The sequence below is a fragment of the Gorilla gorilla genome, chromosome 1 (genome assembly GCF_029281585.2).
Source record: "Gorilla gorilla gorilla isolate KB3781 chromosome 1, NHGRI_mGorGor1-v2.1_pri, whole genome shotgun sequence".
Taxonomy (NCBI): domain Eukaryota; kingdom Metazoa; phylum Chordata; class Mammalia; order Primates; family Hominidae; genus Gorilla; species Gorilla gorilla.
Genome location: NC_073224.2, coordinates 214362307 through 214389635, shown reverse-complemented (window position 1 = coordinate 214389635; position 27329 = coordinate 214362307). Strand labels below are relative to the sequence as shown.

The 27329-nt window shown below is 54.5% G+C and overlaps 1 protein-coding gene across 3 annotated transcripts; it reads left to right on the top strand.

The window, feature by feature from the left end:
- The first annotated feature begins 2070 nt into the window (after nt 1-2070).
- Nucleotides 2071-27329, top strand: LDLRAP1 (low density lipoprotein receptor adaptor protein 1). Of its 3 annotated transcripts, none has more exons than XM_004025195.5 (9): nt 2071-2312; nt 12409-12551; nt 13346-13458; nt 15639-15753; nt 21113-21185; nt 21539-21622; nt 22125-22255; nt 23637-23671; nt 25290-27329. In XM_004025195.5, exons 1-9 carry the CDS (start codon nt 2225-2227, stop codon nt 25432-25434), a joined length of 927 nt encoding a protein of 308 aa, XP_004025244.1. In that variant the 5' UTR covers nt 2071-2224; the 3' UTR covers nt 25435-27329. The 3 variants fall into 3 exon arrangements, with proteins under 3 accessions (XP_004025244.1, XP_018868539.1, XP_063557649.1); XM_019012994.4 differs by having other exon boundaries at nt 2102-2312; nt 23640-23671; XM_063701579.1 differs by lacking the exon at nt 2071-2312 and adding an exon at nt 2359-2867.

The following is a 27329-nucleotide window of genomic DNA, read 5'->3' as shown; positions in this document are numbered from 1 at the left end:
TGGGATTCAGAAATGAATCAGAAAAACTTCCTGCTTTTGGAGGGTACAAAGTCTAAAGGAGATGAGAAGAGTATAAACAGGCAGCAGTAGTGCTTGCAATCCTGAAAGTTCAGGACTGTGGGCGCCCACAAAGAGAAACTTAATCCATGGGTGGTAGTCAGGGAAGCCTTCCTGGAGGAGGCAACTTTAAAGGTGGGTTCTCAAGAACAGGATTCAGCCATTCCAACTCCTGTTATTTAGTCCTTAAGGACAGCCCTGTGAAATAGATATAGTTGTCCCTTTTACAGATGAGGCTCAGAAGGGTGAGTTCACAACCACCAGAAGGACAGCTGGGTTCTAACCCCTGGCATTATACTCTACCCCATTGCCTATGGGCCTGAGTCTGATCCCAATCTCTGACTCTCGGAGACTATCAGTGAATGCTTCCCTCCCTGACCTAGGGCTCTCATCTGTAAAGTGGGTCCACCTAAGCAGTGTTGCTGGGGAAGCCAAGGACAGACTGGCTAACAAAGCACTTGGTTTATAAACAGGGGAATGTCAGTGAGGCCGCCCTATCCAGCTGGGGACAGCACAGCACAATCTTTCTCCCGACACAGAGAGGACGGCTGGCTTCTGAGCCGGGAGTAATTACAGAGGTTGAAGTTGGCCTTGCCTGAGGCACGCCCTTCTAAAAGAAGCCAGGCTGTGGCTTGGATATGTGTGTCCTGCCTCTGGCTCCTTTTGGCACAGTTTGAAAGGAAGGCATGGCATCCTAGAGAGTTAGAACAAATCCTTCCAATCCTGGAGTTAGAACATCTGTGCTTGAGCAATTCTGGGGTTCAGACTGCCCTCCGAATGCTCCTAGGAAGCAGCTTGGGGTCAGGATCAAGGTCATGCAGATTCTTGACCCTGGCAGGTTGGAAGGATCACTAGAGATAGCATTGACTCTCATTCACAGATAAACAAGACTCAGAGAGGGGAAGTACTTGCCTGAGGTCACACAGCAAGTCAGTGTCAGGGGCACATTCCAGATCATACCATCTGTGAGGCTACCTGGGAAGTTGCGGGGGCATGGGGTGGCCCAGCATGCTCAAGTGGTGCCGGGGAGCAGCCTGGGAGCTACGAGGATGAGTAAAGTGCCTGGCTGGACTTGCTAAAGGCAAATTTTTATATACCAACCCTGCGCCTAACAAGGGTCTATACTGCAAGCTTGTCCAACCTGTGGCCCACTGGCCATGTGAGGTCCAGGATGGCTTTGAATGGAGCCCAACACAAATTGGTAAAGGTTCTTAAAACATTATGAGATTTTTTTGGGCCGGGTGTGGTGGCTCACAGCCATCCCAGCACTTTGGGAGGCTGAGGCGGGCAGATCACTTGAGGTCAGGAGTTCGAGACCAGCCTGGCCAACATGGTAAAACTCCATCTCTATTAATAATACAAAAATTAGCCAGGCATGGTGGTGCATGCCTATAATCCCAGCTACTCGGGAGGCTGAGGCACGAGAATAGCTTGAACCCGGGAGGTAGAGGTTGCAGTGACCCGAGATCGCACCACTGCACTCCAACCTGGGCAACAGAGTGAAACTCTGTCTCAGGAAAAAAAAAAAACAACACAGAAAAACAAAAAACATGAGTGTGTGTGTATATATATATATTTTAGCTCATCAGCTGTCGTTAGTGTATTTCATGTGTGGCCCAAGACACTTCTTCTTCCAATGCGGCCTAAGGAAGCCAAAAGTTTGGATATCCCTGGCTTACAGCCTCCACTATTTCCAAGTCTCCCACTGCCCTGGACATCGCATTGCTTTTGTCCCTGAACAAGACCTTTCACCACTGGAGGAGCCCTCAGTCTCCCCATCTGTAAAATGGTCACTGGAAATCCTAGGCCGCTGCTCTCAGGCCCTCAGGCCCCTACGGGGTGGGGACTGGGGAAAAGGAGGAAAGCGGGGGCGTCTAGGGCTTGCGATTTGCTATCTTCTGGCGCCTTCGGGCGGCCTCGGAAACTCTTGGTGCCTGGACCTGGAGCCTGGACAGGGACCGGGCGGGGCGAGACCGGCCGTCGGGGGCGGGGCCCGTCTGGGGGCGGGGCCTGTCCTCTCTCGCCCCGCCCCGTCGGACGCCGCGGCGGAGCTGGCGCTGGGAGGGGAGGAGCGCGCAGCCCGCGCGCCGCAGGGCCGGGCGGAAAGTTTTTCCTGACGGAGTTTTGGCTGCGGCAGCGGCGGCGGCGGCGGCGGCCGGAGCGGGACATGGACGCGCTCAAGTCGGCGGGGCGGGCGCTGATCCGGAGCCCCAGCTTGGCCAAGCAGAGCTGGGGGGGCGGTGGCCGGCACCGCAGTGAGTGTGCGCGCGTCAGCCGGGCCGGGCCGGGATCGGGCAGAGGCGCGCGGGGCCTCCGCGGGCGCCCGGAGTGCGGCCAAGTTGGGCAGAGGCGGGGCCTGACCGGCGCTCCGGTCCCGGCGTGGCCCTTTCCCGGCCCTGCGGGGCAGGGGGTCGGCCGGGGTCAAGTTGTGCACCTACTCGCCGGCCGCTCGATGCCGCTGCGAGGAGGGGCAGCGCTGAGGAAGGAGCCGGAGCTCGGGGTCCTCAGGTGCAGCCGGCATGGGGTGGGGTGCAGGTTGGGAGAAGAGGCCCCCGCCACCCGCGGCAACTCCCGCCCTGCTGTCCTGGCCAGCTAGGGGGAGGCAGGCGCTCGTCGTCGGTGCCTAGGGGAGGAGGAGAGGGCGCAGGGGCTTGGGAAGACGCCCCCGTCCCGCACCCCTGCGCCCCAGCCAGCAGCTGCGGCGGGCAGGAGCCCACTGGCCCGTTCTCCCGCCCCCTGCCCGACCCACAGGGCCAGCTTTTGACTCCGGGTGCCCAGACACCCATCCAGGTGTGAGCCCGGGGTCGCAGGTACGTACTTGAAATTGGGAGCGAGGCCCCGCCTGGGGTGCCTCGGGAGAGCCCCACATCAGGCGATCTAGACCCTTACGTCCCTTCCTCTAGCCGGGTCCAGGTGGCAAGCCTGGCGTCCCGACTATTTTTGAAACCTGTTTTCTCTCGCACCTTTCCCCTCGGGCTTCCAGAGTCCCTTGGGTGCCCAGGCAAACGACAGACTCGCCGCCACCTCTCCCTGGGGCGTCTGGGAGGGGCCTCCCCCCGTTTCTCTCCCCCAGTCTCTGATTACGCTCAGGGAACTTGTCACCTGGCACCTTCCCCTGAAGCCAGAAGACCCAGCCTAGCGCAAGTCTCGTTGTTTGGGAGGGAGAAGAGAGTGGCTTGCCTGGGGTCACACAGACCTTCCTGCCGGTTTTGGAGCCAGAGCCCAGGACTGCTGCACACTCCCACCTCCCTGCTACCCACTTCGGGCCACAGCCTCTCCCCTCATCAGGAAACAACTGACAGTACAGCACCGCCTCATCCCATCCCCTCTTGGCCTTACAGGGCTCTGCCAGGGGAGCCCGAGCTCCCTGGTCCAAGGAGTGCCAGCGTGTCTGGGCCTAGAGGGCCCGCCTCGCTCCTCCTCTGGCCCCACTCTGTTGTTCAGCTGTGGCCGCCTCCCAGCTGAGACTGGCATTGGCATTGGGAATGTGGGGTGGTGCCTGCTGGTGGGGGGTGGGGTCAGAGACCCATTAGGGCTGGGCCACTAGGCCAGGGAATGTACCGTTTATCACACTGATTGCATCCCAAAATAGACCCTTTAAAAACTGGCAAGATTTGACCAGGACTTCTGAGATGGCCATCTGTTCCAGTGGGAGAATCCTGCGGTTTTCTCCAGGAATGAGGGAGGGAGGGTGGTGGGGCAGCCCCCAGGGAAGTGGTTTTGAAGGAAGGGGGGCTGGCAAAGGAAGGGAGGCTAGAAAGAAATATCTCTGAATCTGGGGACGTGGAAGAGGTAGCCGCTTTGGATGGTGGAAGAGAATTTCTCTTGCCATCTTCAATCTTGGGCAAGTCACTTGTCCTTTCTGATCCTCGGTTTCCTCATCTGCAACATGGGGATAAAAACTCTTACCTGGCAGGAGTATCAAGGAGATTATTGGTAATAATGCTTCCTCCTAACTGGTGGCTTTCTTCTCCCCTGCTCCTCTTCCCCCTGCCTATCCTTGGGACGCTGCCAGCATGATTAGTACTGTGGTGAGATGGGTTTTGGGGGCCCCGAGCCTGTCTGCACCTTTGGAGGAAAGGAGAGGAGCACCTCTCCCCCTCCTCCAGGCCCTGGTAAGCCCAAAGTGCTGTCTTGGAGCCTCTGGACCTGAAGGAGGGCAGGCCGAGCCCCACCTGTCCCTCGTGATGAAGTCTCAATTTCCTCACCTGTAAATTGCAAATAACAGTAGTACCTGCCTCCAACTGTTTGTGGGGATCAAGTGGAATTGCATTTGCCTGGCATAGAGGAGGAGTTTGGTAAATGGTAACTGCTGCTTTTGTAACTGTTTTACAACCTGTTTTTGCTTCCATTCTCTCATTGACTCCTGTGAGGTGACAGAGCAGACCCATTTTAGAGACAAAGGAACTGAGACTCTGAGCATTGGAGTCATTGGCCCCAGACACAGAGCGTCTAAGAGGCAGAGCTCCACATTCCTAGCGCAGGGGTCTTACCAGTGTGCTTGGTGAACTCTGCCATGGGAGGAGCTGGGAGCAGGCCCCACCTACCCCACGTTGGGCTGGCAGCCTCTGACAGCAGTGGCCACAGGTTAGAGCAGGGGCCATGGGGTATGTGGGGGTGGGGGTGCTAGGGTCACCTTGCTCAGGGTTGTGACCCAGCCTGGCCTTGGACCTGGTCCCTGTGGTTGAGTTTTGAGGCCAAACTGAAGCCAGTAGAGTTAAAGTTAGACTCGAACCCTGCTCTCAGTTGTGACCTGCTCCTCCTCCTCAAGGTCCTCACTAGGATTAGCATGAGCATTGCTTATTTGTGGAGGAAGAAGCCCAGAGAAGGGCAGCACCTTGCCTGAGGTCACACAGCAAAGCCAGCACCCCAGGCTTCTTTCCACCCAGCTTCATGCCTGCAGTGGATTCCTGGTTGTCCTGACCTTGAAAGAGGGCTCTCTTCCTCTCCCACACATGGCTTTTCCTATCCCCTGGGGAGACATCAGTATTTTATCTCAGTCCCTGGCCAGGCATTTTCTTCCAGCTGCCTGGAAGAGGGGCTCACCTTGGCCCCTCAGCACTCTTTCCAGAGGTACTGGGATCATTCAGGCCCTCCGGTTCTTTTGTGGGTTGTGCTTACCCAGAGAGAAGGGGTGAAGAAATAGGAGGTGCAGGTTCCTGTAAAGCTAGTTCATGATGGAAGGCAGGGGAGGGAGGATATAATCATATTTATAATATTTATAATAAAGGATATTGCAAATGAATGTGGCTCAACACAAATTCATAAACTTATGAGTTTTTTTGTGATTTTTTTTTTTAAGCTCATCAGCTATCATTAGTATTAGTATATTTTATGTGTGGCCCAAGACAATTCTTCCAGTGTGGCCCAGGGAAGCCAAAAGATTGGACATCTGTGGCTTACAGTCTGGTGCACCACGACAAGGGTGTAGATCAGTGGTGTGGTTGTGGACATTGGTAGCAGGACAAATAAAAATAAAGCAGGGTGAGGAAATGATGGGACAGCTTTGTAAGATAGGATGGTATCTTCATTTGGGTTCCTTTAGAGACAAGGATTGGAGTGCAAGTCATTTATTTGGGACAAGATGGCAGGAAATATTGTTAGGACAAGTGAGAAGGGAGGGGAGTCCACAAAGTGGACATTATAAAGCAAATTACCGGCAGGGCGCGGTGGCTCATGCCTGTAATCCCAGCACTTTGGGAGACCAAGGTGGGCAGATCACCTGAGGTCAAGAGTTCGAGACCAGCCTGGCCAAAATGATGAAACCCCATCTCTACTTAAAATATAAAAATTAGCTGGGTGGGGTGGTGCAGGCCTGTAATCCCAGCTACTTGGGAGGCTGAGGCAGGAGAATCGCTTGAACTTGGGAGGCAGAGGTTGGAGTGAGCCGGGATCACGCCACTGCACTCCAGCCTGGGGGACACAGTGAGACTTTGTCTCAAATAATAAATAAATAAATAAATAAATAAATAAATAAATAAAGCAAATTACCACCAGGGACTCCTGGAGCTTAACCCCGCTGTGGGAACTGTGGGAGGCAGTGTAGAACGTGCTCTTCAGAGCCGTTCCACTGGAGGGGTAGTTCCAGGAAGCCCAGTGGAGAGGACTCCTGGGGTCGGGAGATCTTCATTCCCCAGTCTGCGCCAGCCTCAGCATCTCCAGCAGGCAGAGTGGCAGGTACTGGCAGTCAGCACAACATGGAAATGGTGTGCAGGGGGGATAAGGGCGGCCACTGACAGCACCAGGGAGGGTCCCTCTCAGAAGGTGACTCGGTACACACTGGTAAATCCCAGGAAGGAGGAGTCTGGGAACAGTGTTCCGGCTAGAGGGAACAACAAGTGCAGGGAATGTTGAACTGGAGGCTAGGACTCTGCTTCTCACGGGTCTGGGGGCTGTGTGAGGGGCATGTGGCTTGAAGGAGTCAGAGGTCACCCACTGCCCACTGAGGGTCAGATACTCTTTTTGAGCAGCCCTGCAGGGCTCTGCCTGACCCCAGCAAGGGGCTTGGGCTGCAGGAGGCAGGTATGGACTGAAGTCCCAGTGCTGTCAATTATGAGCCATGGTCAAACTCCTCTGAGCTTCTTTATCTGTGAAATGGGAACACTGATCTATCCTGGACTCTTCTCTCAATATGAGAATGGTCATGGACATGTTAAATCTCTTTGCATTTGACCATTGGTAATGACAGTAGCTCACACTTGTGATACTTGGTATGTACCAGACAAGCTTCTAAGCTCACCTCGGGTGTGAACTCAGTTCATCCTCAAGACAACCCCATGGATGGATACTCCTTTTTTTTTTTTTTTTTTAAGAGGGAGTCTCCTTCTGTTGCCCAGGCTGGAGTGCAGCAGCAGGATCTTGGCTCAGTGCAACCTCCACTTCCTTGGTTTAAGTGATTCTCCTGCCTCAGCCTCCCAAGTAGCTGGGATTACAGGCACCTGCCACCACACACAGCTGATTTTTTTGTATTTTTAGTGGAGACGGTGTTTCACCATGTTGGCCAGGCTGTTCTGAACTCCTGACCTCAAGTGATCCACCTGCTTCGGCCACCCAGAGTGCTAGGATTACAGACATGAGCCACCACGCCTGGCTGAGGTGGATACTCCTATTGTCCCTGTTATTTATTTATTTATTTGAGACAAGGTCTCACTCTATTGCCCAGGCTGGAATGCAGTGATATGATCATAGCTTACTGCAGCCTCAACCTCCTGGGCTCAAGGGATCCTCCTGGGTAGCTAGAACTACAGGTGCACACTGCCACGCCCAGCTAATTATTTTTTGTAGAGACGAGGTCTTACCATGTTGTCCAGGCTGGTCTTGAACTCCTGGCCTCAAGCAATCCTTCCTTCTCAGCCTCCTAGCACACTGGAATTACAGGCATGAGCCACTGTGCCTGTCTTGTCCCTGTTTTAAAGTTAGGACACTGAGATCCAGGGAGGTTCAGTGACTATGAACTCCACAGCCCATAGCATATTTTTCTCTTACTGTGTAAGTAGGTACTTAGGAAATGGTAGCTGCTGCAATTTGTCATTTTAAAAATTATTTTCTTTTGATAACAATCTCAACAGCTTTGACTTCTGAAATTTTCCTAGTACTTTTCACATCCAGAAACTTCTGGTGACGCTCCTGAGGGGCTGAACCCATTTGTCAGATAGAATTACAGCCCAGAGAAGCAGCTACACTCCAGGTCAGGGCAGAGCTTGAGCCCCCTTCTGAGATGTTGTCACTCTGGCCTCTGAGGCCATCTCCCCACCAGGCTGGGGGAGACTGGAGGCCAGAGCCCTGGTTGGAGGCTCCCCTGGCCCCTGGGTTTGGCTGCAGCTCTGATGTTGCAGACACACCAGCCAGGCAGGGTCTCTGGGAGCGGCAGAAGGGGCACAAGGGCATTCAGCCCAGCTCTGACTCCCGGGTGGTTGGGGGGCCTTAACAAGGAAAGAACACGTGTTCACAGCTGTAATTTAGACCTTAGACCAGGCATATGGTCTGTCCCCAGCTAACTCCGGCAGCAGGTCATCTGTAAAATTGCAACGTTAAAATAGCGCAGTCATTACCCACTACAGGGCCAAAAATAACTAGGACCGGAACAGGGCTGTGCACTCAGGCCTGTAGTTGCCCAGGGGCCTCTGGGAGCACCTCCTGAAGCCGTGGGCTCCTCCCGGCAATAAGGCCTCCGGCTGTGGCTGGCGAGTAGGGCGGGTGTGGCCCTGAGCCCTACCAATGGGCCTTCACTGAGAGCTCCCAGGTGCTGGTTTCTGCGGGGAGGGTGTGGGCATGAGGGGCCTTACACTCTAGTGAAGACATGAGTCATGTGCACAGACCACAGGAGGGAAGCAGCTTCCTAGAGAGAAAGGAGCATCTCAGTGGGGCCTGGGAACATGGGGTACAAGGGAGAAACAGGACCAGACTGGACGGCCACATTGGGCAGGCGTACACTTCCATGCCAGGTCCTGGGGAAGCAGACATGAATGGCAGGTACTTGAAAGGGAAGAGACGTGTAGGCAGTGCTTGGCAGTGGGTGGTGTGGCTGCAGGAGGGAGAAGAGATTTACAGTCAAGAAAGGCACCAGCAGCCCGCCCACAGGAGGGATGAGGCCCACTGGAAGGTGTACTGAGCACCTGTGATGCGCCTGCCTCTCTGCTAAATTCTATAAACTTACCCAAGGGTCACAACAGCCCCCAGGAGTCAGAGCTGTTGTTTCCCCCATTTTAAAGATGAAAAACTGAGGTTCAGGGAAGGTAATGAGCTCACTCAAGATGACTCAGACATGAAGCATTGGAGCTGATATCTTAGGATTAAGGCCTTGCTGTTAACCACGAGGCTATATTGCCTCAAAGGAGGCTTCCTGGAAGAGGTTGGATGTGTGGGGTTTGATCAAGTGAAGAAAGGGCATTTAGGATAGAGGGAACTACTTGAGCAAAGGCACAGAAGTTAGACAGTAAATATTACATTATTAGGAAGAAGCTCTGCATGGTTGGAGCTTCTTGGGGTAGGGGGTATGTAGGGATATTGTGGGAGAAGAGACGGGGAAACTTAAAATTCCCTCACAGTCACTGGTCATTGTGGGGATTGTCTATAGTGGACTGGGTGGGGTGAGGAGAGTCCCTCTGACTTGCCATGTTACCTTGCACAGGTCCCATCCCTGTCTGGGCTTCAGTTGTATCATCAAGTGAGGGGCTTGAGCTGAGGGCCTAAGGCTGATGAGTGGCAACCAGTCTGTAAGGACGTGGTTAGAGGAGGGGAAGGGTCAGGCCAGGGAAGGAGGAATGCAGAAAAATGCTGAACATTTCAGGGGTCAGGGAGGACTAGGGAATGTTTTGACAGCAAAGAGATCACCAGTGACCTTGGCAGGCTTTGGTTCTTTGGAATGGAGGGAGCGGAAGTGACTTTGGAAAGGGGCCAGGAAAGGGCTGAACCAGAGGAAATGGGAGAATGGGGACATGAAAATGGGGGCTGGAGAGGGAGAGTGGAGAATGTTTGCCAGGGGTAGGAATGGATAATGAGATGTTCAAACCTTGATCAATTAGTATTGCTTGCCTGGGGCCTTGTGCTGAGAAAGGATCAGAGGGAAGTAGAGCTGCAATGGATTATCAATGTCTGCCAAGGGCACGGGTCATAGACACAGTAGCACTTCTTTCCATTGCTGTCCTTGCTTAGATGGGTCTCAGGTTGAAATTGGTGGCCTGGGTATCCTAGCCTGCAGAGGGGAAGCCTTAGGTATTAGGAATACCTAATTCCAGGTGAGAAGAAATGCCTCCGCCTCCAAAAACCTGATCTTTTGCTAGAATTAAGGTAGTTTGCTGCATGAAAAAGTAGTATGGTCTCATGGTCAGGAGCTTGGGCTTTAGAGTCAGTCCTTTGAGTCTCAGTTTCCTCTCTGTAAAATGGGAATGAAAGAATGCCTGCTTGCAAGGTGGCTGTGAGTGTTAGAGGTGATGGTAATAGCTATGGCTTTATTATCGTTGCATCTTTGTTATATGAAAGCGCTGTTTTTCCCTGATGATGGTGCTGTTATTCTGAACTTGAGAGCAGGGTCTGTGTCTGAGTTACTCCAGGGCCCCATCACTCAACCCAGGACTGGGGACATCTCAGGGACTTTAACATTCTTTTGGAGGATCAAATGGAATAGGCTTGTGGTTGATGGGACAGAGGATAAGGTCATGTTGGGCTTTGGGGTCATCTCAGTGGAGACCTGGCCTCATGTTGGGGTGGAGGCCCAGGGATGAGGTCTAGGGCTGGAGGGTCAGTGGGCCTGGGGCCAGGGCTGGGGATGGGATGGGGTTGTCCTCGTCATTTCTTCCTTGAGCGAGTATTGAGCGCTACCTGCATGCCAGGTTCTAGATGACAGTCAGTAAGTCCCTGCTCACCTGATCTCAAGACATGAGGGGAACTGGGTACATCTGTAAGTTCCTGTATAACCCTCCCCAGCCCTGACACCCGCACCCTCTTTCAGATGAAGAAATGGCCTCAGAGAGGGACAGTGGCTTGTTCAAGGCAAATCCAGAGAAATGTGGGTGTATAAGGCTCCTTCTGGCTGTGGAGAGGGGGACCAGAGCCCCTGGAGGCCCAGGGCTCTAGGATAGGAGCTGAGAGGGGCAGCAGGGATCCAGACTGGGTAGGGGACCTGGTGATGCCACCTGGACCCAGACTTATGCTCTTGACAGAGCCGGAACTCCAGAGCCAAGCTGAGCCTTGTAGTAGGGGCCCACATCCCTGCCAGAGCCTCAGCTGCCCTGGAACTAGCGATACCCAAACTTTCTTCCTGTGGCTTTTCAATCGGAGCCGGTGAGGAGGGCCTCAGGAGGAGGTAGGGAGGGCCCAGGACATCTCCCAGCCCCTCCCTGGGGGATGGTCTAGGGAAGCTGGCCCTGGCTACCTCTCGTGGCCCCTGGAAGCAGATTCCTGGCTGGATCCTGCTCTGTCCTTAACAAGATTGTGTGTGAGGCTGAAGAGCAGTTTTCTTTCTCATCTGTAAAATGGTGCAGTCATAACAAACACCTCCTAAAAGCACAGCATCTGTGAGGGTTTCCTCTCTGTAAAATGGGACAGAGAGGTAGGGGACAGGAAGGGGCTCTGGCAGGTGGAAGTGTGGGGTGTTCATTCATCTTTCTTCATGTCCTCCTTCCGAGGAGCCGGGGATGGTCAGAAACTGTCAGTGCAGCCTGCTTTTGCCCTCATGCCCATTTGCCTCCACGGGGCCCTCACCTACGTGGTGGGGCGCTCTTTCCACGTGTCCCTCCTGGTCCATTTGCCCACCCAGTGAGGCAGGCTCATCCCCTTATTTCCTGACATTTGTGTGGTTGGTGCTTTTAGAGAACTCTCCTTGTGGACCCTGCTCTGCGCCATTGTCACAGCCCAGAGAGGGGGGAATGTTAGTCCGAAAGAGGAGAGGGGACTTCCCTAGGACCATCCAGGGGGTGGGAAGCAGAGCGGGTCTCGGACCTTCTCACATTTGGGAAATCACCTTCTCCTCTCCCCACCCACCCTTACCCTTCCCTGCTCTCCCTGGGCTACTGTCTCCTGCCCAGCCTCCCGCATGCCCCTGTTGGTCTCTACGGATGTGCACAGGGAGGAAAGCAGTGCAGGCTGGGGCCATGGGAACCACTCAGGGTTGAAGTCCGACTCATTGTATGTGGCCTTCATCTCATGACTTTGCCTCCCTGAGCCTCAGTCTCCTAATCTGTAGAATCACTATCTCACAGGATTGCACTAAGAATTCAGTAAGAAATGGTATGATTTGCTCTCAGCAAGTGGTAGCATTGAAGTAAAGAGGGCTCAGGGCTTGAAAATAGGGCTCGAAACTTGGCTCTTGCACTTCCTGGCTCTCTGGACTTGGTTATGTGATTGCGCCTCCATGGCCTCCGTGTCTTTGTCTGTCAATGGGTTTGATAAAAGCGTTGACCTCATAGGTTCTTAGGAGGATTAATGAGAACATTTTATGTAAAGCTGCTTACATGGAGCCTTGGTATGTGCCAGAAAGCGTTAGCCCTTTATTAAAAGTGACAGCAGACCCAGCGCGGTGGCTCACGCCTGTAATCCCAGCACTTTGGGAGGCTGAGGCGGGCAGATCACTTGCGATCAGGAGTTCGAGACCAGCTACTCGGGAGGCAGAGGCAGGAGAATCGCTTGAACCTGGGGTGCGGAGGTTGCGGTGAGCTGAGCTCGCACCGCTGCACTCCAGCCTGAGTGACAGAGTGAAACTCAGTAAAAAAAAAAAAAAAAAAGTGGCAGTAGTGGTGGGGGAGACCTCCATCCCCCTTGCTGGGGTTTCCTAGGAAAGAAGGCTGGTGAGAGCTGTTGCTGGTGGTGGGCCCTGAGCCGCAGAGTCTGAGGGCCTACCCTGTGCTACCCCAGAGCTGCCTGAGAACTGGACAGACACGCGGGAGACGCTGCTGGAGGGGATGCTGTTCAGCCTCAAGTATCTGGGCATGACGCTGGTGGAGCAGCCCAAGGGCGAGGAGCTGTCGGCCGCTGCCATCAAGAGGATCGTGGCTACGGTGAGCACCCCAGTCAGGAAGGGTGGGGGAACCAGGGACCAAGGACCAGCTTCTTTCCAGGGTGCCCTCGTCCCAGCTTGTTACTCCAGTTGGGTGTGTCTGAGCCTGGCCCTGCCCTTGATTCTCCTTGCATCCAGCTTTTGGGCCTTGGCAGAGGGGAACCATTGGACTTGCAAGGTCACGGTTAGTGGCTTCCCTCCAGCCATTATGGCCTCTTCCAGCCTCCCCACCCCCAGCTCAGGCTCCCTACCAATGCATTGGTGACTTATCAGCACCAGGAAGGGTGGGGAGTTTGCTTTCCCTTGACTACCTGCCCAATGGCCTGAGAGACAGCATAGCCCATCAGAGAGCAGATTGCCCCCTCCCTAACTTTGAGCAAGGGTGGGCCTTTTAAATCCACTTCCCTTGGTGGCCTCAGACCCTCAGCTCAGTGGATGGAGCAGAGTACTCAGGAGTCATCCTGCTGGGTTGTGCTAGCTCATTCAGTACCGAGTCTGCAGGCCCTCCTAGCTGTGTGTCCTTGGGCAAGTCCCTTAGCCTCTCTGAGTCCATCTCTGGGGAGAGGGAGGATGACTCCAGGTCCACGGTGCCTGACAGATAGCTGGTGCTCAGCAGATGCTGCTCCTGTTTCTATTGCAAGAAGGTGCTGGCTGAGTGGTCTTGCCCACACTGCTGCCAGTCACCTGAGCTGAGATGGGCCCCATGTCTGGGGCTTAGGAACAGTGAAGTGTAAGCCATGAGGGTGGGTCTCAAGTGAGGCTGGCAGACTCCTCTGACTCCTGTCTGCTCCCAAGGCTAAGGCCAGTGGGAAGAAGCTGCAGAAGGTGACTCTGAAGGTGTCGCCACGGGGAATTATCCTGACCGACAACCTCACCAACCAGCTCATTGAGAATGTGTCCATATACAGGTACGCTCAGCATGGGGTTGGCCCATCCACTCTGCCACTTGGGGCAGTGGGTGGAGTATCCCATCTGAATCCAGGCTCTACCACTTCCTACCTGGGTGACATTGGAGCCTCAGTTTCCTCATCTGTAAAATGGGGGTGGGAACAGATCCTGCTGCACAGCGCTGTTAGGAAACGTGGAGTGCACGGCACCTGGCTCATGATGAGCATTTGGTTAAGTGGCAGCTGCTGCTGTCATCATCACCAGTTGCAGAAGACAGCTGAGCCCACCCGTGCCCTTCCCCCCTACTCCCCACCAGCATGCCGCTGAGTCGGGCTTGGAGCAGAGAACTGCAGAGTCACTGCCTTTTCCTTCTGCTGTGAATGCAGCGGCTCAGCTCTGGGTATCTGGCCAGACATTCCAGGGAGGCCTCAGCCAAGGTCTGAAGTCAGAGTGTAGATGGTCTCTCTAGTGGGTCCTCTGGTCAGCCCTTAGAGCCTCAGACTATCCCCACCTCTCTCGGCTGGTCAGTTGTAGTTTTTCAGAACTGGAAGGGACAGCTCAGGTCCATTTTACAGATGGAGAAGCTGAGGCCCAGAGAGGGAATTGCCTAAGGCTGCACAGTGAGGTAGTAGCTAAACTGGAACTAGGATACCCGGGCCGGAGCCCTGTCCAGCAGGCTCCCGTCTGCCTGGCATCCCTCCACCCTCTTGCTTTGTCTCTAAGCAGATGGCTCAGCCCGTTGGTGCACAGGCCAGTAGTAGGGTCAATAGATGTGTGTTGTGGGGGTCCGGCTGATGTCTTCCTCTCACCGGCCTGATCATACCTGCCTTCCTTTAGTCAACAGTTTCAGATACCTATTCTGCCAACGTCTGTGCCAGATGAGGACTCCAATCCTGCTCATTGCCCTCAAGGAGCTTCCACTCTAGTTGGGTATAGTCGGGAGGAAACAGGAGATAGAGCATAGTGTTCCAAGAAGGCAAGGAGGAGATCTGCCTGGGGAAATCCCGGAAGGCCTCCCAGGGGAGGCGGCACCTTGCTGGGGCTTGAAGAATAATAGGATCTAGTTTGTTGTTACCAAGGACCCAGTAACATTTAGAGCAGGAAGCTGGACCCCCTGGGATGGAGAAGAGGTAGGCAGGGACCTGACACCTTCACGCTGTGCCCACCGGGGTGTTGATGCCTGTGATTGAAGCTGGGGCCACATGGTTGAGGGGTGAGTCTATGGCGCTCCTGTCCCACCTCTGGGTTGAGGGGTGAGTCTGTGGCGCTCCTGCCCCACCTCTGGGCTACCGGCCTCTCCCCAGTTGAGACTCTGAGGCTGACTGGAGGCAACGAGGAGGGACCAGACAAGTGAGGGAGGGTGGGAGGCCGAGGGCTCGGGTGGCCCCTAGGTTACAGGTGCGACTGGGGGCAGAGAGGGTGCTCCATGCAGAGGGAGTTGCTGTGTGTCTCCTCCCGGGCCCACTGGGGCTCCTTGTTGGGTCCTCGTCACACACACACCCCACCCCTACTCCCAGCTCTTCACCCCTGGCCACAGCTCCAGAGCTTGCAAGTGTCCCAGTCACCCTGAGAGAGATGGACCTGAATCTCACCAGACCTCTGGGCAGGGGCATGGATCGGAGGGCAGGTGGGGTGGGGGAGGCCAGGTGAAGGGCATTGGTGAGCAGGGGAGTGTCCTGCTTTCTGCTTCCCCTTCTGGCCAGTTGGCACACAGCCTTAAGAGGCAGCATGGCAGTCATGGCCTCTGGAGTCCTACAAGTGAGTTCAGGTCTGGGTTCAGGTCTTTAGCCTCAGTTTACTTCATCTGAAAAACATGGATAGTGATAGAACCCATCTCAGAGGGTAGCTCTGAGAATCACATGAGGTGAGGTCTAGAAAGCTCTTGGCACATTGCCTGGTATGTGGTAAGGGTTCAGCTATTACTGTTTTGGGGTGTGGCTCAGTGTGGGATGGGAGGGAGAGGGGGAAGTGCCCTGCTTCCAGTCTTTACCCCATTCCTTCCTTCCTGCCTGGCCTGGGCCCCTCCTGCACAGATGGCCTAGGTACCCAGCCTGGAGGCCAAGGCTGGATTCCCAGAGTCTGCCCTGGTGGAGTGGGAATAGCAGGTTCTCTGCAACTCAGGGGAGCTGCCCTGCAGGGCATCCCACATGTGCTCAGGCCCCTGTGCCAGGTCTGGTGATGCTTCCTCCTTGCCTTTCAGGATCTCCTATTGCACAGCAGACAAGATGCACGACAAGGTGTTTGCATACATTGCCCAGAGCCAGCACAACCAGAGCCTCGAATGCCACGCCTTCCTCTGCACCAAACGGAAGATGGTAAGCGGGGAGGGCTGGGGCTGGGACAGGGTCCAGTGGCCTTGGTAGCCTTGCTCTGGGTGGGGGGCTGTCTGGTGTGGGAGGCAGGACCCAAAGGTGACCATTACTTAAGAAGAGGGTGAAATCTCTGGGAACCCCAAGTGGGTGCCGAGAGCTAAGGGGTACAGTGGTGGGGCTGCAGGCAGGCAGGTGAACCGCCGGTCAGCTTTGTGTGGGCAGTAGCTGGCCCATGTCCCCAGTGTGTGTCTGGGCCTGTTCTCTCTGTAACGGGATTTGCTGGGTTGAGATTGTTTTGGCTCTCCTGTCTTTAATATGGTCTAGAGATGCAGGGCCTTCTGGTGATTGGTCCTCGGAAATGGGAGATCAGGGGGGCCTAGGGTGGAAGGCAAAGGCGAGAGCCGTCAGAGAACCAGGCTTGCTGTGACCGGAGTGTGGAGGGCAATGGCTGTTTCTTGGTGCCTCCTGTGTGTCCATTCCAGCTGTGACCAGAGTGTGGAGGACAGTGACTGTCTCTCGGTGCCTCCTGTGTGTGCATTCTAGTGCTAGGCTTCCAGGTCTTCACTCGTTTAATTCTCACGGCTCTGCAAGGTGGCAACTGTTACTCTCTCCATTTTTTTTTCTTCTTTTTTTAAAGTTTTAATGAGGAGACAGACTCCCAGAGGCCAGCTATCTTGCTGTCAGGGTTAGAGTAGGGGTTTAAACCCACGTTTCTTCCCCTCCCTGCGTGACTGGGGAGTTCAGAGCTCCTTGTCTCATTTCCAGGACACCCCCTGACCACATCTTAGCTGGGATGAGTGGGAACCTTGGTGGTCACAGGGGATTTGTCCTGAATTTGGGGGCAAGAAGTGGAGTGGGTCAACCTTTGGCATTGCAGCTTTTGTTTCTGAGACCCCCAGGATCTGAGCATTCTTCCTATAAGGTGCTTGCTGACATCCATTGATGTAGCATTGACACCTGTTAACCTCTGTTGACAGCTCAGAGCCCCAGTCCCCATGCCCTATAGCCCTTGGAACCTAGGAGACAAGATCCCCTTCCCTCCCCTGTCATCAAAGGACATGTCAGGTACATCACAGTCTTTGTGGTCCCCAGGCTTCCTGCTGCCCATCAGGGCACACTTTAGATATTGTGTAAGTTGTAACAAATGATCGCAAATTTAGTGGCTTAAAACACAAATGTATTCTCTTATGGAGAAGAAAAATGTATTCTGTGACAGAAGTAGATCAGGAGTCTAAACTAGGTCGGCAGGATTGTGTTTTTTTCTGGAGGTTCTGGGGGGAATCCATTTCCTTACCTTTTCTACCTCCCAGAGACTGACCACCTGCATTTCCAGGTTTGTGGGCCTGTCCTCATCTTCCGAGCCAGCAATGTAGCATCTTCTGGTCTCCTGATTTCATCGTCACATTGCTGCTTTTAGCTCTGACTCTCCTACCCCGCTCAGCACTCCTTCTGATGACATTTGGACACTCTGAGTAATCTGGGATAATCTCCCTCGCCACATCCTTAACTCACATCTGTAAAGCCCGTTTGCTGTGTAAGACAGCATTCACGGGTCTCAGGGATTAGGATGTGGACATCTTGGGGGCGGACACACGATTCAGGCCACCACAGGTGTCATGGAAGAGGCACCGTAGGAGGAGACAGTCTAGCGGTCTGATCCTGGCTGATTTGCTGTGTTACCTTGGAGAAGATCCTGCCTTTCTCTGGGCTGCTTGCCTATCAGCAGAATGAGAAGGTTGCCTCAGTGTCCTCCAGGGTTGTTCTGAAAGGCCCCAGGTTCTTTTGAACACCTTGTTTCTTTCCTGCAGACTCAGTGTCGCTGGCCACTTGCCTCGTGAGGTCCCAGGGCTCCAAGTTGCTGTGGCATCTCCTGTGAGTTCCCACAGATGTGACTCGTGGCTTTGTCTTTTAGGAGGCCACACAGACTTAAAAATACAGCTCCTTATGTCCCCATTGTTCATCTCTTCCTCCCCGCTGACCAGGGCAGGCCCTGGGCAGGGACAGCTGGCCCTGGGTGGGAGGGGCCTTCGACGGTGCAGAGGCTTCCTCTGGGATGAGGGGTCTGGGAGTAAGAGAGAGGTGCAGGGCCAGCTCTTACAAGGGAGACCTGGCCTGTGGTCAGAGAACTTCGCACAGACTTGAGTGAAATCAGCCTACCCTCAGGCCATGAGGTCAGTTACGAGGAAAACAGAGCCAGGCCGCTGCTCAGCCACTGACTGCAGAGCCCTGACCAGGCAGCAGGAAGGGCCCCTGCCAGAAACCCAAACTCTTCATCTTTCTTAGTGTGTTCTTCTCGGGTTGGGTTGATGGCTGGAGTGGTTTATCCATCTCCCTACCCTTTGCTACCTGGCCTCCCTGCTTCAGGGGCCCTGCGGACCCCTCTCCAAGACAGCGCAGCCCAGCATGGTGTAAATACATCACCTGCTACCTCAAGGTCTTAGCCCAACCCAGGCTGACAGTGTGTTGGTGGCCTAGACATGTTGGAAATCCTAGATTCTTGGGCTAAGTCGAAGTGTTCTTGGGGGAGGCAGGAGATGGAATAGCTGCGTCAGCCTCCGCACCTGCTGGCAGCTCCGCCACAGAGGTTTGGCACCGTCTGTCCTGGCCTGAGCCATGGAGAAAACATCCAAGGCGGTAGAGAACAGCCCAGCATCAGTACCTGGAACCCAGGGGGGCTTAGTTCTGGGGTGGTAGTAAATCTCACTAACTTCCCTGAAGTTAGAGTCAGTGAGACTTCCCTGAGACAGACACCTTGAATGGGGCTTTGAAGGCTGAGGAGCCAGGAGGAGTTTGCCAGGCCGAGAGAAGGGGGTGGGGTGGTGGGTGGGGAGTGCACACCAGCATGGGATTAACACACGTGCAAACACAGAGGGGCGAAGTAAAATGGTTCCCCTGGGGTGGGTGGTGAGGCAGCTTCCGTTTGCAGCGGGCCTTGAATCAGGATGTTGAGGGCCTTGAATCGGGATGTTGACAAAACGTCACTCATTGTGGCTGGGGGCCTCCACATCCCTACTCTTCCTGGCTGGGTTGCCGGAATGAGTTCATGACCCATTCAGGTTGGGGGAGAAGGGCTCCTTTCTACATCACCCACCAGTCCGTTCAATTCTGGGGCAGCACAGCCACCCCAGGTCTCCCCTCCCTGGTGCTGCTGGGCACAGCCAGCATAGGGTTCCTCCAGGGAATCCCTTCCATCTGCCCAACCGGGAGGCCTCTGGGCTCCGAAGTGAAGGTGTCGTGCAGGTGCTGGGCCTGGGCTGATGGTAAGCAAAGTGCTACCCCCATTTCCACCCAGACAGCACGGGGCCAGGCTGCTCCCTCCCCCATGACCATTGGCATCTTGGAGTGATCCTTGTGCAAGGTTTATACTTCTGGGGCAGCAGGGCTGCTGGGGGGCATGTGGCTGTCTTGGTTCCAGTTTCTGGCCCCTTTTGAGCCATGAGCAGCCTGGTTCCTGGGAACAAGGAATGTGAAAAACTGGGCAAGGTAGCATCCAGTCAGGATAATAAGGCAGACCCGAAAGCCAGAGGCAGTCAGGAGGGGTGGGCATCCCACCTGGGCAGGCCTGAGCAGTCCCTCCACCTAATGCTGGTCCTCGGATCCCTGCAGACACCCCAGGAAGCAGGGCCCACCCCACTCCCAGTCCCTGCCCAGCCTGGGCTTGCAGCCACCTGCACACATCCACCTCTTGGGTTGTATTCAGTTTAACTTACAGCTTGGGACTTCAGGGCAAAAGGGTAGGAATGTATGCAAATGAACAAGCAGATTTATGCAACTACAGTCTAAGCTTGTGTCTCCAGATTTCCAGCAGGCTTAAATAATGGCGTTTTCATATCCCTGCCACATTGGGTGTCCAGCCCTTGCTTGTGTGGATAGTGATCTGACTTGGGCTGGTAATTAGCCCATATTTTTAGTTCATGGGCAATTCTCAATGGTAACTGGGTCTATTAAACTTGATTCAGATATGACAGCTTAAATTGTAAACAGCTGCGAAGAGTTTCATACTTAATTACCATATTTAAGTTTTGCCATAAAGTGCCTGTACTTCCATCAAAAATGTAAATGTTGGAGACATTCAAATGAGGTTTTATACTTTTGTGAAGTTTAATTGGCACGGATCAGTCAGTTTGTTTAGGAATTTTAAATATTTTTTTAAAAGGACTTTTAAAGGCAGTGGCCACAGGTCCATTTCTCAATTAAATTGAGTTGTCTGGGGGAGGGCAGGGAGCGGGGCTGAGGCTGGTGAGGCCTGAACTTGTAGACTTGAAAGAGGCTGATGCTTTCTTCTCTCAGCCAGGGCTTCAGAAGGAAGCTAGATGTTTCCGGCTATAGCTACGAACTCTGGGACTTCCACTCCCAGAAGCTGAGCTGATTAACCCTGGACTGGAATGGCTGAGAGAGGAAGGTGTTGAGATGAATATGGGCTGGGGATAGGTCCTGGGTGGAATGAGGCCGGCGCCTCAGGTGAATGTAATTCACCCAGCATTGTTGCCACCTCTGGGAGGCTTTGGCCTGCTCCCGAGGGCAGGGGTGTTCAGATTGATTCTTGCTTTTAGGGTGCACGAAGCTGGGGGAAACACAGGCAGGGGAGCCAGTGACACTTTCACATGCATAGTGCCAGAGGGAGGTGGGTGGGGCTAGAGGAGTCTGGGACTGGTGACAGGAGAGAGGTGGTGACATCTGAGTTGGGTTTGGAGGGGTGAGGGGGAGTTCCCCTGGGGTGAAGGGCCGAGGTGTGGCCCTTCCTTACAGGTGGGTTATAGCACTGACCGGTTTTGGTCCCCGGGCCTTCATTGACATCTTGCTCCTATCAGGAAATTGACAAGCCTTCTACTCTCTTTGTGGGATCCAGTTATAGTCCCAACCGGAACCTAACTTTCACCTCTCTGGCTGTGGCTCATTTGGGGCAATGGCTGGGCCCTTCCAATTCTGGCTTTTCTGTTCTCCAATTCCAAGGGCTAAGTCCACAGGTAATTAGGGAGGGCTTCTTGGAGGAAGTAAGCCTCACAGTTCATTGAATTCAGGGAAGCCCAAAGGGGAAGGAAAAGACCTGGAGAAGAACAGCCTTTGCAGGCAGGGGCCCTAGAGTGAGAGTGAGAACTTTGGTGGGGCCAGAGATAGTAAAGATGGGGCCCCTACTGCCTCTGCGAGGCTGTGGCCTTATGACATCCCAGGCTGCTTTGGAGACCTGGGAAGGGCCAGGACCCTGCTCTGCCCAGCAGGCATTCCAGAGCCTGGGATGGAGCTGCAGAAGCTGCAGGGAGGGAGCCAGGGGGCCTGGCCTGGAGTCCCCAGCCCTCCAGTGCAGACTTGCTCTGCCCTGGCTGACACTGCACCCCTCCCCATCCCCACTTCCTGTTTTCAGGCACAGGCTGTTACCCTCACCGTAGCCCAGGCCTTCAAAGTCGCCTTTGAGTTTTGGCAGGTGTCCAAGGAAGGTGAGACTTTGCATCTACATTGTGGGTGTGGTGGGAGGTGGGGAGACACATAAAGGCCCTGGGGTCAGACCTGGACCGACTTCCTGCCTCATCACCCACCTGGCTTGTGACTGTGAGCAGGTCCCTTCACCGCTCAGAGTCTCGGTTTTCCCATCTGAAAAATGGGAACAGCCGTCTCCCTCCCCAAGGGTGCTTGTGAGGATTAACTGACATCCGAAAGGTTTCTTTCCTCCCGGCTGGAAACCTGAAACTGCCCCTCGAGATTGGCCACGGCTAATCACCCTTGCCCGGTGATTGCTGGGGACAGAGTGCTGGGGTCTGAGGCTCCAACATGTTGTGCCTTGGTCCTGCAGAGAAAGAGAAGAGGGACAAAGCCAGCCAAGAGGGAGGGGACGTCCTGGGGGCCCGCCGAGACTGCACCCCCCCCTTGAAGAGCTGTGAGTCCTGACGGGGAAGGGGGATTGGCCATGCGGTGTTGGGGTTGCGCTTCACCCAGGGGGGTCCCACTCCTGCCTGGGCTGGGACAGCCTCTTGGTTTTTCACTTTTGTTTTGTTAAATAAATAATACACGTTCATTACAGATCAATTAGAAAATGTAGATAAGGGGAAGAAATAACTCAGTACATTTTCTTCTAGATATGTCCCTATGCAAATATATAAATATGCGTCTATCTTTCTATATACTTAACATACTATTGTGTGGTCGCTTAAGAAAACTTAACTATTGTGAATACAAAAGTTTCAGTCTAAGCCATTAGTCAGGTTCTCACTCTGTGGGCAGCTGCGCATCTGCCGTGGGGAGGTGCCAGGGCCGGGCTCGGCTGGGAGGCCTGGGCAAGGCCACATCAGAGGGGAGGGTCAGGGCCAGGACAGCCCAGGGAGGGGGCCAGGAAGGAAGAGGCTGATCTCCCACTGACAACCTGACCGGATCCCTCACAGTGGTCGCCACTGGGAACCTGCTGGACTTAGAGGAGACGGCTAAGGCCCCGCTGTCCACGGTCAGCGCCAACACCACCAACATGGATGAGGTGCCGCGGCCACAAGCCTTGAGTGGCAGCAGTGTTGTCTGGGTGAGTGGTTGTGTGGCCAGCAGATCGGTGATCCTCAGCCTGACCTCTGGGTGAGCCTGGGGCTGCTCCAGGGACCAGGCCCTGGGACCCGTGACTTGTGGGCCTCTGGGAGGACCAGACCCAGCCCGGTAGTGCCCAGGCGCAGGATAGGGGATGAACAATGTCCCTTTTGAACCTGAGGCTGCGTCCCCAACAGGCTTGGCTCCCAGCACAGCTGTCTCCTCACAATGCTTGGCCTCTTGGCCTGAGCGTCCACGGCTCTGCCCACCACAAGACCAGCCAAAGGCGCCCTTGTTCTTGGTGTGGCAGAGCTCGCTCCTAACACCCCTCCCCCTCAGCTGCCTGAATGAGGACCCAGAGACTTGGGCAGTCACCAGCTTGGTCCCTGACTCCCTCAGGGACTCAGGGTAAGCCCCCTGACCTCTCTGTCTCAGCTTTTTCATCTCAGTAAGGGTGATGACCTCTGCCAACAGAATCTCCCCGAGGAACCTGAAATTTAATTTTAATTTTTCATTTGGAAATAATTTCAGACTGTGTTACAAAATTAGTACAAAGAATTCCTGTTCACCCGTCATCCAGATTCCCCAATTGTTAACATCTTGCATGACCACATTACACTGGTCAGAATCAGGAAACAAACACGATACTGTGCTGTTATATAATCTGTAGAACTTACACATTTCTCCAGGTGCCCCTTCAGTGTCCTGTTTTTGGCCCAGGATCCGTTGCAGAATCACATGTTAACTCGTCGTCTCTTTAATTTTTAAAAATCTGGGTACTGGGGGCTCTCCTGGGGTCCCTTGAGCCTGTTCTCTGCTGTTTGGGAACCACCCTTGCCACTTGCCCATCCTCACCAGGAGGCCATGGAGGGACCTCACCTGTCGCTTTTCTACTGAGGCTGTGGGACTCCTGGCATCAGTTATTCCTCATGAACTTGGAATTTTGCCTTGGCTTTTGGAAGTAAATGAAGGCAAGAAAACTCCCTTCCCCACCCTCTTCCTTTTGGAATTTGAAAGCCATAGAAGTCATCAGGTCCAATGCCCTCCTCTTACTGAAGGAAAAGCTGAGTTTCAAAGAGGAGCAGTGACTTGCCCAAGGTCTCACGGGCAGGTAGCATGGACCAGGGCACTGAACCTACCTGGGTCTCCAGACACCCTGGGACATGGCCTTTCTCCTCTCCCACGTCTCCAGCTTTGGGTCCTTGGGCTGAGATGCTGGCGATGCACCCAGGCAGGAGGCCTGCCTGAGGCCGTGCCTCCAGGCGCCCACCCTGAGCTTGTGTCCTGAGTCCCTGTAGCTTACCCAGGGCTGGGACAAGCCCCAGCTGTGAGCATGGGCTCCCCCAAACATAGTTCTTATCTCCTGCTTTGTTTTCCCCAAGGAGCTGGATGATGGCCTGGATGAAGCGTTTTTGAGGTAATGCGAGCTTCCTGTGCTGGGCAGGGGGCCTGGTGTGCGTGGGCTGGCCCTGCTGCCCTTTCCCCTGGGGACCTTTCCCCTGATTAAGAACACAAGCCACTCGGACCCCCTCCAGAGCAACAGTCCCATCCCTCCACTCAAATGCTTCCAGGGGCACGGAGCTCACTGGGGAGGAAACCCCTTCCAGCGTTGTCCAGAGCTGTTAGAAAGTTCTTACTGTTGAGTCAAAAACTATTCCTGGTGGCTGCTCTGCCGCAGTCTGAGCTGAGCGAAACACACTGCAGCTCAAGTTGATTTCCTCTGACTTGAGGGGGCGTGGCCTTCAAAAATGGGCTTTTTTTTTTCACAGGCTTTGCTCCCTCCACAGGTCTGTGTTTATGAACAGGGGAAGGGAGAAAGTGTTTAATGAAGCTCGTGAAGCGTTCCATAGCAGGGAAGGTCAGGCACAGTGAGGAGGTGTTTTGGTATAGCCTTTGGTGGCATTTCCCCGTTTTCCCAGGGGCCATCCTTGTGGCCCCCTGCAGCTTGAGGACATGCCACTGAGAAGGCTGTGGCTGAGGAGAGGCCTGGGCAGGTCAGGGTTCCGAGCCCTGGGTCCCCGTCTGTCAGGCCTCCCTTTCTTCCTTGAGACCCTCAGCAGCCTCCTACAGCCCTCCCACATCAGGGGCTTTGTTTGGGGTTGGAGTCAGCAATTTTTGGTCCAGCGTCTTTGCCCTCCTGCCTCCTCCTTCCTCTTCCTTGCCTCCTTCTTGCCAGGGACTGGTGGAAACCCCTTGGTCCAGCCTGGGGCGAGGGCGACAGCGACACCTTCCCTGCCTCACTGGCTGACGACACCCGCCCTCTGAGGAAAATCTTTTGTTTGCTTTTTCCACATTATTTTGAGCATCATGTGCCCTTTATTAACAATTTTGAAAATCAGCAAAGCATTAAACAAAAAGTAACACCATCCCGTAATCCCACAGCCCAGAGTTTTGGGCTTAGTTCATGCTAATCCTATACATATACATTATTTTGCATTGATCAGCTCATCGTATTTGCATTTTGGGATCCTGATTTTTCACTTAACAGCGATGTGTCAGAAGCATTGCTCCAGGCTGTTAAAAGCTCCTCGTAAACACCTCTTCCATTGACTGCCTAACATTCTCTTAAGGGAAGCGGCTATAATTTACTTGACTCTCCCCTATTCTTTTGGACATGTAGGTTGTCTCCCTTTGTAAATTTATTTTTCGAACAGCATGGTGTTGACACAGTTATAGCCAAAGAATCTTCCGTGTTCCCTCCCACAGCTTGTTCCCCACCCCACCCCCACCCCCGCTGCTCCCTTTACCAGCCCCTTCTCCTCTTTCCTGGGCATGTCCTGACTGAGCTGGGGCACAGAGTGGGTGCTCTGGCCTCTCCCGGGGGTGGGTGCACCGCTGGCTGCCCCTGACTTTTCTGAGCTGTTTGACTCTCAAGGGGAGGTGCTTTGATCTGAGGTTCCTCCACCTCCCCTGCACCTGGGGCTTCCTTCTTGGGCCATGTGCCCTGCTGTTCCCCACTGGTGCCCCCTCGCATCTGACCCTGGGGCGCGCCAGCCCTCACCCAGGCTCTCGGCTCACACAGCTCTGCCTTCCAGGCTTGCCCAGTCTCGGACAAACCCTCAGGTCCTGGACACTGGCCTGACAGCCCAGGACATGCATTACGCCCAGTGCCTCTCGCCTGTCGACTGGGACAAGCCTGACAGCAGCGGCACAGAGCAGGATGACCTCTTCAGCTTCTGAGGGCCCGGGGCCAGCCGGACACAAGCGGCCCTGACACGTGACGGACCAAAGCCACCTGCTGCGGGGGAGCCAGTTCTGGGGCCCGCCTGCCGCCTCTCCCAGCCCTCAGCACTGTCAGCCTGAAGATCAGAGCTGCAGCCAGTCAGGCAGGGGAGAGATTTTTCTTTTAAGCCCTGCTCTTTCTCTGAGAACCAAAAGATGCCTTGAATATTTATTCAGTGACTTCTGGCTTATGCTCAGAAGCCAGTCTGCGTCAGGCACGTCTCCTGCTGCGTGACATGTGCAGTGCTGTAATCGGCTCCCGCTTGCTCTCCTGGAGCAAGCCTCTGCCCTGGCTGTGGGTATCAGGACTGTGACCAAAGCATTTCTAGTCCCTTCTCCCTTTCTAAGGACCCAAATTTCCCTGGGGCCATCCTGCTTCCTGAAAGCTGTTGGATTTCAGTGATCTTTCCCCCCACCCCCCAGCACAGGAGAGCACCCACAGCCGCAGAAGGGGAATGTGTCCTCCTGCTCTGCTTCCTCAGGGCCCAGCAGGCAGGGTTTGAGCCCTGGACCCCAGGCTCTTAGAGACTAAGGGGCAGCTCCTGACCAAAGACGATACAGCTTGGCACTTTAAAGCATTAACAGCAGGTGTGACCCTGAGGGCTCCTCCATGGTGCTGCATTGAGTCCAGCTTTCCTTCTGCCCTTCCTCCAGGAGAAGGGGCCCAAGGTCCCCGTGGATGGTCTCCACCTCTGCTTGGAACCAGTGTAACTGGCTGCTCCCTGCTCCCAGGGACTGACACGGGGATCATCTCTGTGACCGCCCTCCGTCGGGCCCCTCCCTGCCTTCTCCCCTCCACGCAAGGCTGTGCTCTTCCTCTGGTTTCTGTGTGTCCGTTTGAGTGTCTGCGCCCCACCTCCCCATACTTCCTGGGATGATGTGTGAAACCTGACACCTAGATTTATTTGGAAATATTCTATGACCACTTTACAGATGAGGAAACTGAGGCCTCAAGCGTGGAGGGGTAGAGTGAAGAGTAGAACCCAGGTCTGATGCCAAAGCTGCCTTCTTCTTTGCCTCCTCACGCAACTCACACCTCCTTTTCTTCTAGCTTTGTTGTCCTCCCAGGAACCAAAAAACCCCAGCTATTTTCTGACCAAAATGTGTTTCATAACAAACCATCTGGTGCCTTTCCACACAGAACTGGCAGGAGCCTCGTGTCCTGCTAGCTGTCTCTCTTGTTGATTTCCGCGAAAATGCAAGTGTTTGAAGTCTGCTCATTCCGAGGGTGAAACAAAATCCAACCCTGTCAGAATCACGCTGTTCTCTTTGCTGACACTGTGACCCTGGGTCGGGACATACCGGCAGCAATCTGTCTTTAGAATCTCTTTCCTTTCTCCCCTTTTGCCCCCGTGGGGTTCCCGGCATCCTGAAAGCCAGCAAAGTCTCCAGCATCTTTTCCATCCTGAGGTGCCTCCCAGTGGCCTGGCTTGTCGGAGCAAGTTTCATCAGCCCTAGGGAAAACACGGCCCTCCTGGGAACCTCCTTACCTGGAGTAACCAGACACCTTAGACGGAGGTGCCTGAGGGTGGAGTGGGATTTGTAGGGTCATTATCAGAACATGAGGATAACTTCCTTGCCCTGGCTCTGTAGCCACCTCCTTGGCACCGGCCTCTGTATTTGTCATAAGGCGGTGTGGGCGAGGCCTGACACAGGCCAGCCTTGGCACGAGGGGGGCCAGGGGTTCTGAGAAGCGCTGCCCTGTGAGAGCCACGCTGGCCTTCGTCTCCATCTCTGGCTGACGGGCTGTCCGTGTGCCTCCTGTGTGTCTGCAGACAAGTCTTGCTGTGCTTTATTTGTGAAACTTTAATGAGGAAAAAACAAATAATAAATGTTCTCGTTTTGAAACGCAA

Coding starts and splice junctions, on each gene's coding strand:
- LDLRAP1 (XM_004025195.5), top strand. CDS start 2,225: ATGGACGCGCTCAAGTCGGCGGGGCGGGCGCTGATCCGGAGCCCCAGC. Junction 12,552..13,345: donor TCAAGAGGATCGTGGCTACG/GTGAGCACCCCA, acceptor TCTGCTCCCAAG/GCTAAGGCCAGTGGGAAGAA. Junction 23,672..25,289: donor CTGGATGAAGCGTTTTTGAG/GTAATGCGAGCT, acceptor TCTGCCTTCCAG/GCTTGCCCAGTCTCGGACAA.